Source organism: Pelophylax lessonae (assembly GCF_965119305.1).
Source record: "Pelophylax lessonae genome assembly, chromosome: 1".
Lineage (NCBI taxonomy): Eukaryota > Metazoa > Chordata > Amphibia > Anura > Ranidae > Pelophylax > Pelophylax lessonae.
In genome coordinates this window covers 297,432,798-297,450,296 of record NC_138768.1, presented here as the reverse complement: position 1 = coordinate 297,450,296, position 17,499 = coordinate 297,432,798, and the positions used below count along the sequence as shown (strand labels likewise).

Genomic DNA, 17,499 nt, shown 5'->3' with positions numbered 1-17,499 from the left:
AAGAAGCGTCCTCCTCACTGTCTGAGGGGGCTTTACCTGGGATAACAGCCCTTGCAGAGGAACCTGCAACTGCCGTGACCATCTCTGAATCTGAGTCAGAGGTGTCAGATGGTATAGGGGTAGGCGGGGGTCGCTTCCTTGACCCCCGTCCCTGACAGGCCGCCTCCACCCGAGCCACCATAGACTCCAAAATTGCTGTAAATGACTCTATACTCTGTGCACCGGCGGGTCCCGACCCTCGAGGGAAACAGGTGGGGGAATATGTGTGGCAGGGTCCATAATAACTCCAGTTACTTCCTGGATAATATAATTCAAAAGTAAAGAAAAAAACTTTTTTTTTTTTTTTTTTCTTTTCTGACCCCCAGCGCCACAAAAAAGCCCCTTAGTGTTACCTGCTTAGGGATCCCTATCGATCGAGAGAGAGAGAGATAGACCCCCAGGCTCACCACTTGATGCTCAGAGTTAAACTGCAACAGCTTACAGCGCTGTCTTGACAAACAGGAAGTCTTTTGGCTGGCTGCCCAGGAAGAAAGGAGGCGGCTCCGCCCCTCTGCACGCCTTCCGGCGCCTCCCCCAAGCTCCACGAGGTGTAGGATCACCTCAAACATGGCCGCCCCCATGCTGGAGACACGAGGCTACGCCAAAATGGCGGCTCGTGCGATCCTGCAAGAAAAAATGGCGGCGGCCTGCTGAATGGCGGTGTGCTGCACACAACACTGTCTCTGCCTGGGGATATGGCGTGGTTGGCGGTATCGGCCCCTGGCGGACCGCATGGCCGTTCGGGAGGCCTGCTAATAGCTGGAGATCTGATTTGGAAGGCAGTCTACATGTCCGTGGCTTCCGACTGGTAGGTAGCTTATACTTAACCCATAAGATTCCCAGAATGCCACAGATTACATCTTTTAAACATGTATACAATAGATTGTTAGCTCCCAAACCAAGCCTCCTGGCTTTTTGTACACAAAAAATCACACTCAAAGTAGGAGGATCTGTGACATGTTATAGGATAGAAAGGACTCTTTCTTACCATACCGAGAGGGGCCCGCGTTCACCACAAAACCCGTCAGGGGGAAAGGGGGAACATACTACTCACCATACCGGAACCAGGCGGGCACCAACTCCTGACAGTACCCCTCTCCACCGGGGCGGGAGGGCTGTCGACCGATACGAACGCCGTGACTCATGGTCTTTGGCGTTTCAGCGAGACGTTTAACTCGCGGGTTCAGTCCTTTTAATGGGACTTTGTCGCGGCCGACCCAGCGCGGAGCTATGGCCTGCACGCGCTCGTAGGCTGAACTGGGGTGACCACCGGATCTCAACATCCAGCCCGTCGCCCAGTTCAGCTTTCTTGCTTGAAGATCTCACAGGAACACTGGAGAAAAAGCTGTCTAAAAAAATCCTTTAAGAAAAAATTCTTGCCAGGACCTAAGATCCCAGCAAGGTGTCTAGGTCCTTACTCCTAACTAGACAGAAAATAACTGATTTGCTGAGGCAGAGAGAGAGAGGATATACCCTCTGGGACTGCCCCTAGGGTGTGGCCAGAGCTTTTTAATTTCCTGTCTAGTCCTGCTCCTGCGGAGGTAACATAACCCGAAGGTGGTGTATCACCGAGGACTACGTCTGTCGATGAGCGCTAGAGAAAAAATAATAATTTGCCAAAAAAAAATATAACTTTTTTTTTTTTTTCAGACCCCCAGCGCCACCTGCTTAGGGACCCCTACCGAGCGAGAGAGAGAGATAGACCCCAAGGCTCACCACTTGATGCTCAGAGTTTCAAATGCAACTTGTTTCAGCACTGTCTATAACAGACAGGAAGTCTTGGCTGGCTTCCCGGGTAAAAAGGAGGCGGCTCCGCCCCTTTGCACGCCTTCCGGCGCCTCCCCTAACTCCACGAGGTGTTTTGGTTACCTCAAACATGGCTGCCCCCATGCTGGAGACACGAGGCTACGCCAATATGGCGGCCTCGTGCGATCTGCCAGACAATGGCGGCGGCCTGTACAGGATAACGGCGTGTCTGGCGGCCTGCGGGAGTATCTCGGCCCCACAAACCTTCACCCTAATGGTGATCAACCTGGCCAGCGGTACCGGACCCTGGCGGGCCGCATGCGGTCCGTGGGCCGTCGGAAGGCAGCCTGCCCTTGCTGGAGGAATGCGATCTGGACTGTAGTTATACATGCATAGACATCGCCCTGTGAACACCTCTGACAGGTAGGATACCGTATACTACCACAGTAATATTCTAGTACTGCCACTGACTTCAGTCATCTTTACAGTTTTGAAATGACATTAGATTGTCAGCTCCCAAACCAAGCCTCCTGGTTTCTTGTTCACAAAAACATTACACTCAAATAGGGGGATCTGTGACATGTTATAGGATAGAGGGGAGACCCATCCTTACCATTTCAGAGAGGGGCCCGCGTTCACCACAAAACCCGTCAGGGGGAAAAGGGGGAACATACTACTCACCATACCGGAACCAGGCGGGTGCCAACTCCTGACAATACCCCTCTCCACCGGGGTGGGAGGGCTGTCGACCAATACGGACGCCGTGACTCATGGTCATTGGCGTTTAAGCGAGACGTTTAACTCGCAGGGTCAGTCCCCGTCCAGTGGGACTATGTCGCGGCCGACCCAGCACGGAGCTATGGCCTGCACGCGCTCCTAGGCTGAACTGGGGTGACCACTGGATCTCAACATCCAGCCCGTCGCCCAGTTCCAGCTTTCTTGCTTGAAGATCTCACAGGAACACTGGAGAAAAAAGCTGTCTAAAAAAATCTTTCTAAGAAAAAAAATCCTGCCAGGACCGAAGATCCTAGCAAGGCATCTAGGTCCTTACTCCTAACTAGACAGAAAAAAACTGATTTGCTGTAGCAGAGAGAGAGAGAGGATATACCCTCTGGGACTGCCCCTAAGGTGTGGCCAGAATGTTTTCTTTCCTGTCTAGTCCTACTCCTGTAGAGGGCAGCATAACCCGAGTTGTTAGTAATCAACGAGGACTACGTCTGTCAATGAGCGACAGAGAAAAAAGGAGTACCGCCCCTTTAAGACCGCGGCGAGCGTAGTCCACCGTACCCTACTGAATACACCGACCCCCACAGGGATAAGAACACTGGGCAGGGAATACAGGAAAAGGAAAAGGTAAAAACCTGGAGAGATCACACAGGCTGCTGCCACCGATCGCTGTCCCAGAGCAAAAGGAAGTGATGCAATGACTGACCGCCCTATAAAGCCTATGTAAGGCTACACAAACATGGCCGCTCGGCTGAGGATTCCTTAGGCAAAGAGAAAATAGCGCTGACATGTGGCCTGATCAATCGCCGCCAAAATGGCGGAGTTTGACGCCAAAACGCAGCGCCGTACCACACAGGACCGGTCACCAAAAATTTGCCGCAAAAAAATGGCGGGTCGCAGCAGCGATCGCCGCACAGCATGCCTAAGCCCAGACTGCTTCATGCATTCACACAGCAGAGCGGGAGAGCCCCCCCCCTCGCAGCCCACAGACAGGCAGCTATTCCACACAGGAATCTGACAGGGAACTCAGCATTTTCACAGACATGCAGGGTCACACAGTCCCAGACTGACACCCAAATAGACAGGTCCCCACACAGATTTACACTTACCAGTCCGGATGGCGTGGGGAGCCGTCTCCAGCGACCAAACCGCTGCACTGAGGACAGGGAGTGTCGCAGCCAGGACGCAGTGGAACTGCGGTGCGAAACCGCAATGGCGTCCAGTGAGGTAGCCACCTCACAGAAAGCATCCCTGCAGCGAACAGGGATGGGTCGTTCAATATGCCAGGGAAACCTGCGCTGAACGCTCAATGGCAGGCTGGGAAGCCCCTGGCCCTGAACCCTGGGATCCAGGGTGGCCAGTCCGAGACCCAGCTCCGCACGATCATCTTCATCCGAAGAAGCTAACTAATGCTGAAAATTAACAGCTAAGTAAAAGAAAGAGAAAAAGACTCAAAATAAAATCAAAAAGAGAATAGAGGCTGAGACAGAGCCCCAGCACAGGAACAGCCAGCCTACTCCTAAGCTAGGCATTAGAAACTGAGTTGAGAATGCAGGAAGCAGGGAGGTATTGACTGAGGGGACCACCCCCTAGGGGTGGGATATGCTAAAAGCTTTGATATTAACAAATTTTGTTGCCTAGCTACTCCTGCGGAGCAAAGGTCAATAACACCATTAGTGATGAATATGAAGTGGCGGCGACTGTCGGAGGACGTAAGAGAAAAAAGGTTTTGCCTATAGTTCTATTTTAGATTCACCTTCATTAAAGAAAATACTAAATGCACATTATTTTGCCATAAAAAAAAAAAATAATAAAATGTGCATGTAATGTTGGGGTTACAGCAGACACTGCTGACAGCTTCTTGCTTTACCTCTGAATGGGCAGAGAGTGTCAATGAGCTATGAGGATGCCCATAAACCACCCTGGTAATTCATTCAGAACTATAAGCCATCTGCTGTAGTGGAAAATGGGAAGTGTAGTTCAATCATAACGCAGCTGCTCTGCAGGCATGGGGTGGTGATGCTGCATAGTAACATGTTATACGCTAAATAGGGCTATATATAACATGTAACATGTTACTAAAAGGTGAACTTATCCTTTAACCACTTCCCCCTAGGTGGACGTCATATGACATCCAAACTTTGCGGGGGTATACCGGGATGATGCCTCTAGCTAGAGGCATCATCCCGGTACCGTTGTTTGAAGCCGATGGTCGGCTTTCCGTCGGTACCGATCGATGCGGCTCGGGAGCCGCTCGATCGTTACCCGGGGGTGCGGGAGGGGACATCCCCCCCCTCCCGCCGCCTTCCGCGGCTTTTACCGGGGCTCCCGTCCCACCGGGAGCCCCGAGCACCCAGCCGGCGCGTCCGCCGGCTGGATGGAGTCCCGATGAATGCCGGAAACGGCATCGATCGGGTCTCCGATGACGTAACCCGGAGGCGGCGTCCATGACGTCACTTCCGGGTTAGTGTGCTGCAAAACGCCGCCAAATTTGAAAAACGGCTGTATAAAAAAACGCCGTTTTCAGCGTTTTGCATACAGGGAAGTGTAGTGGAGGGGTCTAGGGTCTTTTAGACCCTCGATCCCTCCATAAAGTGTACCTGTCACTGCATATTGCTGTCACAAGGGATGTTTACATTGCTTGTGACAGCAATAAAAGTGATCAGATTTTTTATTTTTTTTTAAAAACTGTAATAAAGTTAAAAAAATAAATAAAATAAATGGGAAAAAAAAAAAAAAAATTAGCCGCCCCGATCACCGTTAGCTCGCGCACAAAAAAAACGTATACGGAAGTCGAGCCGCGAATGAAATCGCTGTTCAAACCACACATGTGAGGTATCGCCGCGATCGCCAGAGCGTGAGCAATAATATAAAAAAAAGAGCTACACTCTAACTCTAAACTGGTAACCGTTAAATAAATTTAAAGCGTCGCAGATTGAGATCTCTATTGACCGTAGTTTGTCGCCATCCCACGGGGGGGCGCAATTTTAAACCGTAACATGTTGGGTATCTATTTACTCGGCATGACATCATCTTTCACAATATACAAAAAAAATGGGCTAACTTTACTGTTTAGTATTTTTTAAATGCAGTGAAATGTAATTTTTCCCAAAAAAATGGCGTTTTAAAGACCGCTGCGCAAATACCGCGTGACAAAAAATATTGCAATGACCGCCATTTTATTCTCCAGAGTCTTTGCTAAAAAAATATATATAATGTTTGGGGGTTCTAAGTAGTTTTCTAGGAAAAAATACTGGTTTTAACTTGTAAACACAAAGTGTCCGAAATAGGCCTGGTATGAAAGTGGTTAAATCCCAGTCTCACAATTAATGTTAACCTCTTCACCCTGGCGGTACGCTTATATGCGGTCTCTCAGCAAGTGGTTTTTAAAGCCAAGCACCTGTATTTATGCGTACCAGAATGTAAACAAAGCTGTGCCGAGATTGCGCGCCCGGCCCACTCCCGGCACGGCAGCTAACTGAAAGCTCCCAACCTCTACTTGCGATCGGGAGCTTTCCGATCATGTTACCCAGTGACAGCCAATCACGGTGGTTACATGATTAGAAACCACACCCTACCTCCTGGCATCAGAAACCTCTTGAAGGGCTGGGAGGCGCTTGTGTTAGAGGATAAAATAGAACCTGTTGCCAGACCCTTTAACGTATTTGTACAGGTTTTTTACCAAAAAAAGTCACAACGCAAGTGAATGAAAATAATTAAAAGAATAACACTGCAAGTAAGCAATTAAAATAACTGATTTTTTGGGGGGCTTTTAACCAATCATTCTGTAGCTTGCCAAACAAAATTCTATAGCCAATCAATGGATTATGTTTACACAAGACAGTTTCCACTCACCTTGCATAGTCAATGGGTGTTTTGCCAGCAGAATCTGGTGTGCCTGGATCTGCCCCATACACTGCAAGAAGCTCTGCCTGTAGGATCTGTCCTGCTTTAGCTGCCACGTGAAGAGGTGTACTTCCCTTTTCCTTTAAGATAAAAAAAAAATTATGAAACTCCATGGGTTTGCTAGCTTCAAAATGACTCTAGTCTATGCATTTCTGGATTTATGAATGAAAACATTGCCTTTCTGTGATTGTAACTAAATATTCCTTTAGTCAGGTACAAATATTTTATATTGTGCTGAGATAACATTTAGTTCTATTGTGCACTGAGAGTAACTTTGTGTCATAACTCGGAAAAATGGAGAATGAAATTCAATATAAAAAGTAATGCAACTACGGTACTTACGTTTTGGTACAGCATGTGTACGATTAAACCAGTAAATTAAAGTCACTTTATTGTTCCCTCACTGCCACATATACCTAAATTCTCCTCTCCTAAAGGGGGGCGGGGGGGGGGAGGGGTGTTACAAGGGGATGCGTAGGGACTGTGCAACAAAATATGGCACTTGCAATGCATCCTGTAAGCCAAATGCCTATGAAAAGCGGGTACAAGAGGGGGTAGTCTGTGCACAATCTAACAGGGCACTACCTAATATTTAGGTTTGTGTGAATGATGGGTAAAAAGTATTGATGATTTTAGTGTGGTGGTCAAGACATAGCCTGGTGCTGTTTAGGGAGTCAAGCATGTGCCATGTCCAAAATTGATCTTCATCTTGCCCAAGGTCTTAGTCAATCATTTCTCTATCTCGAGGACTGCTGGGGGAATGGAGGTGCTTATCCTTTATAAACACTGCTTACCTTTCCCCATTCATGCCCCATTGCAGTGCATTTAAGGGTCAACAAAATTACACCATTCGGCAAACTAACTCACAAGGGAATCAATACAAATTAATAAGGAAATTGTTGAACAGGATAAAACCTTGACATAAGTCATTCATCCACTTGTTATGAAGAACATGGCATCATTTATAACTAGCTGGCACATCATCAGTTGTGCCTTTGCCAGTACTGTGTTCACGCTAATTAACAGAGATATGATGTCTGCTTATGAAGTCTCAGTATGTTTGCCAGTTATATTTGCCACGTTTTAGAAAATTCTGACAAAAATGCAAAGCTCACTTTTTGATGATCGGACTGAATACACTAACAAAGGTGAACATATAAATCCTAACTGGAACATTAGGGCCCTTTCCCGCCAGCGTTCAGTATGGATTAGTCTGTCAGTTTTTCAGATAGATTTATACTGAACCACAATGTATGTCTATGGGCAGGCAGATGTAAACGGATTTACAGCATGCCTGTTTAGATTTGCTTATATCCAGAGAAAAAAAACATAAAAAGGTTATGTCCTTTTCCGTTTCTATAGACATAAACGGATGTACACAGATGCCATTCTGCTTACGTTCATTTTTGGGAAAGAAACATTTTGGTTTATACTTTTGTCCACCTTTGACTTTTTATTGAAACAAAAAAAAAAAAAACGACAACTAGATGTGAAAAAACAGACATAAATACACACAAACACACAAAAAACTGAAAAATTGGGCGTGCAAAATTATTCAGCCCCTTTACTTTCAGTGCAACAAACTCTCTCCAGAAGTTCAGTGAGGATCTCTGAATGATCCAATGTTGACCTAAATGACTAATGATGATAAATAGAATCCACCTGTGTGTAATCAAGACTCCGAATAAATGCACCTGCACTGCGATAGTCTCAGAGGTCCGTTTAAAGCGCAGCAGAGAGCATCATGAAGAACAAGGAACACACCAGGCAGGTCCGAGATACTGTTGTGGAGAAGTTTTAAGCCGGATTTGGATACAAAAAGATTTCCCAAGCTTTAAACATCCCAAGGAGCACTGTGCAAGCGATAATATTGAAATGAGAGTATCAGACCACTGCAAATCTACGAAGACCTGGCCGTCCCTCTAAACTTTCAGCTCATACAAGGAGAAAAGTACATGAGGAAGGCAGCGCATGAACCACACCGGGATGCAATGGATAAGGAAGTCAGGTGAACATCCAGTATAGAATGGGTTAACAGTTTATTGGTATTGATAACTGTAACGGACCGTTTCAGCAGACAAGGGGTTAAAATCCGTTTAGGCGATATGCCCCTTTCTGAGAGAGCAGGCACAGCTACTTGCAGGAGATCACACTCCCGAACTGGATACAATATAGCACTCCAACCTGGAACCTCACGAATAGCTGCTAGCAGACGAACAGGAGAAGATTACATCAGCTTACATTCCTAGCAATCGGTCTCCAACAGCATACAGTGAATCCCCCCAAGAACGAGACAAAGCTCCATGTGGAAGGTCAAGCAGTGGTATATTTATTGAGGGCTACCTGCCCCCGTATTTATACAGGTCTCCCACCTGGTGGACACTCCCATAGGGAACCAAATGGAACACTGTAACACAAACAGACATGTATCACATTACAGACTCCCAGAAGCAAAACATCCCCACAATGCATCCTGGCTTCCTCCCTTAGTAGACAGCCAGGTGAGCTCATTAACATGTTTATCAATAGTCTCAGTTAATCAGTAGACATTCCTCAGGAGGGGGCTGCTGGAAACAATCCCCCCCCCTCTCTCTCTCTGCAGCTAGAACTAGTTTTCACAGCGAGACTCCATTACACGCATGGGGACCCAAATACAGTATTCTGCTTTAAAATATATAAAGTTACTTTTTATACACTAAACATAGACATGTTACATATCCCCAGATAGCTCAGGTCTGAGTGCACATTATTAGGTGAATGGCACTCAGACCCCACGAATACAGTTTAATTGCCAGGGAGTCAAAGTCTTTTAAAGTCTGGTCCATAGTCCAAAGGCAGCAGGCGGGCAACCAGGCTCCTCCAATGCAATGTGGCGAGACTGGTCTCGTCACAATAACTGAAAAACAAAGTACATAAAAATGCTTACATCCCCCTGGGCTGGGGTGTACAAGGGCACCTAGCAGCAAGCAACATGAGTGCGAGGAGGTCAGTCTCCCAGGACTGCTGAGCAGTGTGCGGACAAAGCCGGAAACCAGCCCGCCTTATGATGAAAGGACTCTGCTGTAGTTCCGTAGCGGTGACATCAGCTGGACAGGCGCCACTTGCGGGGAAGTACCAGGAACCAGGGTGGACCACAAGCTATATGGTTGCCATGACTACATGTTGATAAAGCGCATAGCACAAAACATGTAGTCATGGCAACCATATAGCTTGTGGTCCACCCTGGTTCCTGGTACTTCCCCACAAGTGGCGCCTGTCCGGCTGATGTCACCGCTACGGAACTACAGCAGTCCTTTCATCCTTACACCAGCTGGTTTCCGGCTTTGTCCACACACTGCTCAGTAGTCCTGGGAGACTGACCTCCTCGCACCCGTGTTGCTTGCTGCCAGGTGCCCTTGTCCACTCCAGCCCAGGGGGATGTAAGCATTTTATGTACTTTGTTTTTCGGTTATCAATACCAATAAACTGTTAACCCTTTCTATACTGGATGTTCACCTGACTTCCTTATCCATTGCATCCCGCTGTGGTTCATGCGCTGCCTTCCTCATTTTATCCATATCAGCACCCTTCCTATGCTCGTTGGCTAGCAGCAGAAAAACCGCTGGGGAGCCTCACAGGCTTATTTCTATCCCTCCACCCTAAAGGCACCCCAGGAGCGCCAGATTTGGGATTATTTCTTTGACTTCTGGACTGGAATTTTTCCTATGGCTTCCCTGGGTGCGAATCTCTTTACTGAGCCATTAGTTGGCTAACAGCAAAACAACCGCTGGGGAGCCTCACAGGCTTACTTCTATCCCTACACCCTACAAGCATCCCAGGAGCGCCTGGTTTGTAAATATTGCTTTTTCATACAAGGAGAAGACTGATCAGAGATGCAGCCAAGAGGCCCATGATCACTCTGGATGAACTGCAGAGATCTACAGCTGAGGTGGGAGACTCTGTCCATAGGACAACAATCAGTTGTATACTGCACAAATCTGGCCTTTATGGAAGAGTGGCAAGAAGAAAGCCATTTCTTGAAGATATCCATAAAAAGTGTCGTTTAAAGTTTGCCAAAAGCCACCTGGGAGACACACCAAACATGTGGAAGAAGATGCTCTGGTCAGATGAAACCAAAATCGAACTTTTTGGCAACAATGCAAAACGTTATGCTTGGCGTAAAAGCAACACAGCTCATCACCCTGAACACACCATCCCCACTGTCAAACATGGTGGTGGCAGCATCATGGTTTGGGCCTGCTTTTCTTCAGCAGGCACAGGGAAGATGGTTAGAATTGATGGAAAGATGGATGGAGCCAAATAATGGACCATTCTGGAAGAAAACCTGATGGAGTCTGCAAAAGACCTGAGACTGGTACGGAGATTTGTCTTCCAACAAGACAATGATCCAAAACGTAAAGCAAAATCTACAATGGAATGGTTCACAAATAAACATATCCAGGTGTTAGAATGGCCAAGTCAAAGTCCAGACCTGAATCCAATCGAGAATCCGTGGAAAGAACTGAAAACTGCTGTTCACAAACGCTCTCCATCCAACCTCACTGAGCTCGAGCTGTTTTGCGAGGAGGAATGGGCAAAAATTTCAGTCTCTCGATGTGCAAAACTGATAGAGACATACCCCAAGCGACTTACAGCTGTAATCACAGCAAAAATGGATTTTTGTAAGATCTTACCGTAAAATCCTTTTCTCTTAAGCTCATTGACAGACGTAGTCTTCTTGATTCTCAAGAGCTGGGTTATGTTGTCTCCGCAGGAGTAGGACTAGGCAGAAAGACAAAACGTTCTGGCTCCACCTTAGGGGCAGTCCCTGAGGGTATATCCTCCCTCTCTCTGCTACAGGGAATCAGTTCTGTTCTAAAGCAGTAACAGAGAATTTAACCCAACCCAACTCAATGATAGAGGGGCGGGTACTACGTCTGTCAATGAGCTTAAGAGAAAAGGATTTTACGGTAAGATCTTACAAAAATCCATTTTTCTCTATCGCTCATTGACAGACGTAGTCTTCTTGATTCTCAAGAGCTGGGACATCCAGAAGCAGTGCCACAAATGAGGGGTGGGATTGACAAAAATCAAAATCCAATCTAGAAGGCCCAACCGGTGCCAAACTAGAAGTTTTAAAGGCTCATTATAAACAAAGAATGAGACTCAAAAGAAAATTTTCCAACGGAAAAAAACCCTCGAGGCAGACCACTGGTCTCCTCAAATGGCGGCCTGCAAAACCTTGCGGCCAAACACGGCATCAGATGATGCCATTACATCAACTTTATAATGTTTTGTAACCAGGTAGCCGCCTTGCACACCTGGACCACTGACGCCTGATGGCGAAAGGCCCATGACGCACTAAGCGCCCGAGTGGAGTGCGCCTTAACAGGGAACGGGGGCTCCCGACCCTTAATAGAATAAGCCTGTACCACCGTCTGTCTGATCCATTTGGAAATGGTCGCGGCAGATGCAGGCAACCCCTTTTTGGGTCCATCCGGGATCACAAAAAGTGAATCCGTCTTGCGAAACGAGTCTGTCGTTTTTAAGTATACCCTGATCGCCCGGACCACATCCAAGGAGTGTAAAGCAAACTCCCGAGGATGACTGGGCTTAGGACACAGGGAAGGTAATACAATTTCTTCATTCAGATGAAATTCTGAAACCACCTTTGGTAGGAAGGATGGATTCGACGAAGAACCACCTTATCTCTATGAACCACCAGATATGGGGAACGACAAGATAAAGCGGCCAGTTCTGACACCCTGCGTGCAGAAGTGATAGCCACCAAGAAGGCCACCTTCTGGGACAACGTAGGTAGAGGAATCTCCCTAATATCTTCAAAGGGAGGTTTCTGAAGAACCGACAATACTAAATTAAGATCCCAGGGTGGTAACGGCGCGCGCACTGGCGGAGCCAGATGTCGCACCCCCTGGATGAAATTCCGCACCAAGGAATGAGTAGCCAAAGGCTTCTGAAAGAAGATAGCTAATGCTGAGACCTGACCCTTGATAGTGCTCAAGGCCAGTTTCTGCTCAACCCCTTGTTGCAGAAAAGCTAATATTCGACTAACCGAATAAGACCGTGGACGGAACCCCAAAGGTTCACACCATGCAATGTAGGACTTCCATGTGCGATGATAAATCTTTCTGGAAGTCGCTTTCCTTGCTTCAACTAGAGTAGGAATAACTGAAGCTGACAATCCCTTGTCCTTCAGCACCTGGGTCTCAATAGCCAGGCCGTTAAAGCCAGCGATCGTAAAGCAGGATGGAAGATCGGTCCCTGAGACAGTAGGTCCTCCCTGAGAGGAAGTCTCCACGGAACGTCCGCCACCAGTCTGACCACGTAAGCGTACCAAGCTCGACGAGGCCAGTCCGGAGCTACCAGAATTACTGGAATTCCTTCCTCCTCTATCCTGCGAAGAAGTCTTGGCAGTAACGCGAGAGGAGGGAAGGCATACATTAGCTGGTATTGCCCCCACGGGGCGATCAGTGCGTCTGCGGTCTCTGCTAGAGGATCGTGGGAGCGAGCCACGAATCTCTGTACTTTCCTGTTGAATCGTGATACCAACAGATCCACATCCGGGGTGCCCCACCGTAGGCACAACTGGTGGAAAACTTCTGGATGGAGGGACCATTCCCCCTGATCCAGAGTCTGACGGCTGAGATAATCTGCCTGCCAATTCTCCACCCCCGGAATGAATACCGCAGAGATAGCTGGAACAAATCGTTCTGCCCAGCGAAGAATGCAAGCCACTTCTTTGGCCGCTCGGACACTCTTGGTGCCCCCCTGGTGATTGACATAAGCCACGGCCGTGGCGTTGTCCGACTGGATCCGAACCGGGCTGCCCTGGAGCTGCTCGGTCCAGTGAATCAGACAAAGTCTGATCGCTCTCAGTTCCAATACATTTATCGGCAACCTGGATTCTTCCGTGGACCAAAGTCCCTGGACAGATAACTGACCGAGAATTCCTCCCCATCCGGATAGACTGGCATCCGTGGTCACTATCATCCAATATATTGGCAGAAATGACTTTCCCTGGCTGAGCATCGGAGACCGAAGCCACCAGACCAGAGACTCTCTGGTCTGTTTGCTCAATCAGGTCTGATTGTCCAGGGATTCCGGATTCCGATTCCATCTGAGAAGAATCTCTTGCTGAAGAATGGGACTGGGCAAATGGGACTGCTTCGAAGGAAGCCACCATCAACCCCAGAACCCTCATGCAAGTTCGAAGAGAAGACCAGCTGTTGGATAGTAACAACTGGACTGCTAATTGAATCTTCCGGAGTTTCCCTACCGGAAGAAAAACTCTTGTCCTGACTGTGTCTAGAATTAGACCCAGATATTCGAGCCTCTGGGTGGGAACCAAAAATGACTTTTGCTGGTTCACCAGCCACCCGAATTCCTGTAAAGAAATCATAGTAATTTCTATGTTTTGTAGCAAGGTCTGAGGAGACTCTGCATGAAGCAGAAGATCGTCTAGGTAACCAAGAATCGATATGCCTCTTTGGCGCAGTAGTGCCAACATTGGGGCCAACACCTTCGTGAAGACCCGAGGAGCCGTGGCGAGACCGAAAGGTAACGCCACAAACTGATAGTGGTTCTCTTCTACGGAAAAGCGTAGAAACCGCTGATGTCCTGCGAAAATGGGAATGTGAAGATATGCGTCCTTGATGTCTATGGACGCTAGGACATCCCCTGGATGCAGGAAGGCTGCTACTGTGCGAATGGACTCCATTCTGAATTTTCTTATGTTGACAAAAGAATTGAGTGCCCTTAAGTCCAGAATTGGACGCACTTTGCCCTCTTTCCTGGGTATTGTAAATAGGTTTGAATAAAACCCCTGAAAACGTTCTGTCCAAGGAACGTGGACTACCCCTCCTTGTTGTAGTAAATCCGTGACTGCTCTCCGCAGATCTTCTAAACGATCCGGGGATAGTCGAATATTGGAAGGGAAGAATCGCGCCGGTGGGAGAGATCGAAACTCGATCTTGTACTCTGACCTTATGACTTCGCAAACCCACTTGTCCGGGATTCTGGAAAGCCATGGATCCGGGAACCGGCGAAGACGTCCCCCCCACCCCAGTTATGGGTGGGGGCGCACCTTCAGGCTTTGGACGATTTATCTTCAGGTCTGGAGGGGGCGGGCTTTTGCTTGCCCGACCAACGTCCCCTGAAGCCTCCTGAAGGAGCTTTGGAGGACTTAATTTTTTCACCCGCGGGACGAAAAAACCTTTTGTGAGCAGAAAAAGAAGGCCCTCGTTTTTGACGAGTTCCTTTACCTTTAACATTTTGCGGTACAAAGGTGCTCTTTCCACCCGTGAGATCCTTAATGATCTCATCTAAGTTGGCTCCAAATAGACGCTCTCCTAAAAAGGGGATATTAGCCAATGCTTTTTTGGAACCTTGGTCGGCTAACCAACCTTTTAGCCACAGTGTACGCCTGAGAACCACCGCAGAGACTGATGCTCGCGCCAATAATGGAGTGGCGTCTAACGCCGCATCACACACAAACTGTAACCCCTGTATCATTTGTTCCAACAAATCTGATACCGCCTGAGGGACCTCTTCTAAGTCCCGGCGTAACCACTTGGTCCATTCAGTTACAGCCTGCGAAACCAGACCAATAGCAATTATTGGTCTGAAAGCTGATCCAATCAAGGTAAACATGGTGCGAGACATAGCTTCTATCTTGCGATCCACTGGATCTTTAAAAGACGGAGCGTCTTCTAGAGGAATAACCGTGGCTTTATTCAATCTAGCAATTGGTGAATCCACCACAGGTGGTTCTGTCCATTTCTTAATGAGAGTTTCCTCAAACGGATAACGCCTGTTAATGTGTTTAGAAATAGTAGCAGTGCGTTTTGGCAGACTCCATTCTTCTTTGATTGGATTGCCAAAACATTTGGGCAATGGAAAAACCTTCGCCACTTTGATGCGTTTGTTAGTCCCAAAAGGGATTTCAGTTTCAGCTATTTCCGACGGAATACCCTGTAATCTTAAGGTCTCTTGAACAGATATAATGAGTGCGTTTACCAACGCTTCCTCTTTGGCTATGGCTGATGCCGAAACATCCTCCTCACTGTCTGAAGAGACAGTACACGAGACACCAATCCCAGATGAGGTACCTGCAACTGCAGAAATAGGCTCAGAGTCTGAATCCGAGGTTTCAGATAATAAGGGGTTAGGCGGGTGTCGCTTTCTTGCGCCCTGTCCCTGACAAGCCACTTCCACCCGGGACACAAAAGTTTCCATAATAGCTGACAATGATTCAATCGTCAGTGGGGTGCTGGAGGATCCTGCAGACCCCTCGAGGGGATCCGGAGGAGATACATGAGTGGCAAGGTCCATGTTAATTCAGGACACCTTTGCCAGAAAAAACAAAAAAAAACTTTTTTTTTTTTTTTTTTATGTGTCTCCCCCTAGCGCAATAGCGCCCCTCAGAGTACCTGCTTCTCGATCCCCACAGAGAGAGAGAGGGACCCCCAAGGCTCACCAACCGATGCAGTGAAGTTTCCAACCAATTGCAGTCAGCGTCTGTCTTTTACAGACTGGAAGGAGCTGTTGCTTTTTCCCGGGTAGAAGGACGTGGCTCCGCCCCCTGTGTACGCCTTCCGGCGTTCCCAGCTCTCCACGAGGTAGCTGGGCTCATGAAACATGGCGGCCCCCATACAAGAGACATTAGACTCCAAAAACATGGCGGCCGGCGTGACCTGAGGACATACATGCACCTGGTCTACGGCAAAATGGCGGCGGACCGCCGAAATCGTTTTTCCCAGCACATCCACCTGCATCTCTGCTAGGTGGCGATTTATTGATCTACAGGAGATACACTACAAATAAGGTAGGATTATACCTCCTATGTCTGCTGTAATGCTACAGTCTGCTGGGTAGAGTGTTAGCTCTCAAACCAAGTCCACTTCCCACAAACACATACTGTATTTACAAGGGGGACTTTTAGTGTCAGATATATACTGACCATGTATGGAGGGGCCCATAATTCATACTGCCTCATAACGAGGAAAGAAAAAAGGGAACGTTTACTCACCATACCGAACCGACAGGCACCCTCTCTTCACAATACCCTCTCCACCGGGGTGGGGGGTTGTGGACCACTCCGGACGCCTCGACTCTCTGGTTCCTGGCGTCCAAGCGAGACTTTTAACTCGCAAGGTCAGTCCCTCCACTGGGACTCCGTCGTGGCCGACCCAGCGCGGAGCTCTGGTCTGCACGCGCTCGTAGGCAGAAACCGGGGTGACCACTGGATCTCAACATCCAGCCCGTCGCCCGGCCCCGCATACTTACTTGAATGTGTCGCGGCCGACCAAGCGCAATGCAATGGTCTGCGCGCGCTCGTAGGCCGGCTGGGGTGACCACTAGTGTCGCCCAGTCCGGCGTTTTTGCTTGAAGATCTCACAGGAAAAAAACACTGGAGAAAAACTACCTAAAAAATATTTTTTCTAAAGAAAAAATCTTGCCAGGACCAAAAAGATCCCAGCAAGGAACTTAGGTCCTTACTCCTGACTAGACAGAAGAAAACCGATTCCCTGTAGCAGAGAGAGGGAGGATATACCCTCAGGGACTGCCCCTAAGGTGGAGCCAGAACGTTTTGTCTTTCTGCCTAGTCCTACTCCTGCGGAGACAACATAACCCAGCTCTTGAGAATCAAGAAGACTACGTCTGTCAATGAGCGATAGAGAAAAGGTGGCGCTACAAAGTATTAACTTAAGGGGGCTGAATAATTTTGCACGCCCAATTTTTTTCCGTTTCTTATTTGTTAAAAAAGTTTGAAATATCCAATAAATTTCGTTCCACTTCATGATTGTGTCCCACTTGTTGTTGATTCTTCACAAAAAATTACAGTTTTATATCTTTATGTTTTAGTCTCGGTTCACACTTATGCGAGTGCGGGAAGGCTGCAAATTCGCAGCCTGTTCCCGCCATCGCACACGCACCCCCGACAGTTCACACTGCCATATGCGATACGCTGGGGGTGTCAATGTAATCTTAACGACACCCCCAGTTTGATCGCATATCGCAGTGCAGTTCGCACAGGATCGGATCGCACAAGTGTGAACCGCTGTGCGATCCGATCCTGATGCG

At 48.0% G+C, this 17,499-nt stretch overlaps 1 protein-coding gene across 5 annotated transcripts in view; it reads right to left on the bottom strand.

The window, feature by feature from the left end:
* Window positions 1-17,499, bottom strand: part of GIT2 (GIT ArfGAP 2) — a 226,043-nt gene that overhangs the window by 137,726 nt on the left and 70,818 nt on the right. For all 5 annotated transcript variants that reach the window (XM_082252665.1, XM_082252661.1, XM_082252662.1 and 2 more), the window contains exon 6: window positions 6,367-6,497. In XM_082252665.1, coding sequence (XP_082108791.1) covers window positions 6,367-6,497 — 131 coding nt within the window. The remainder of the gene's footprint in view (window positions 1-6,366; window positions 6,498-17,499) is intronic.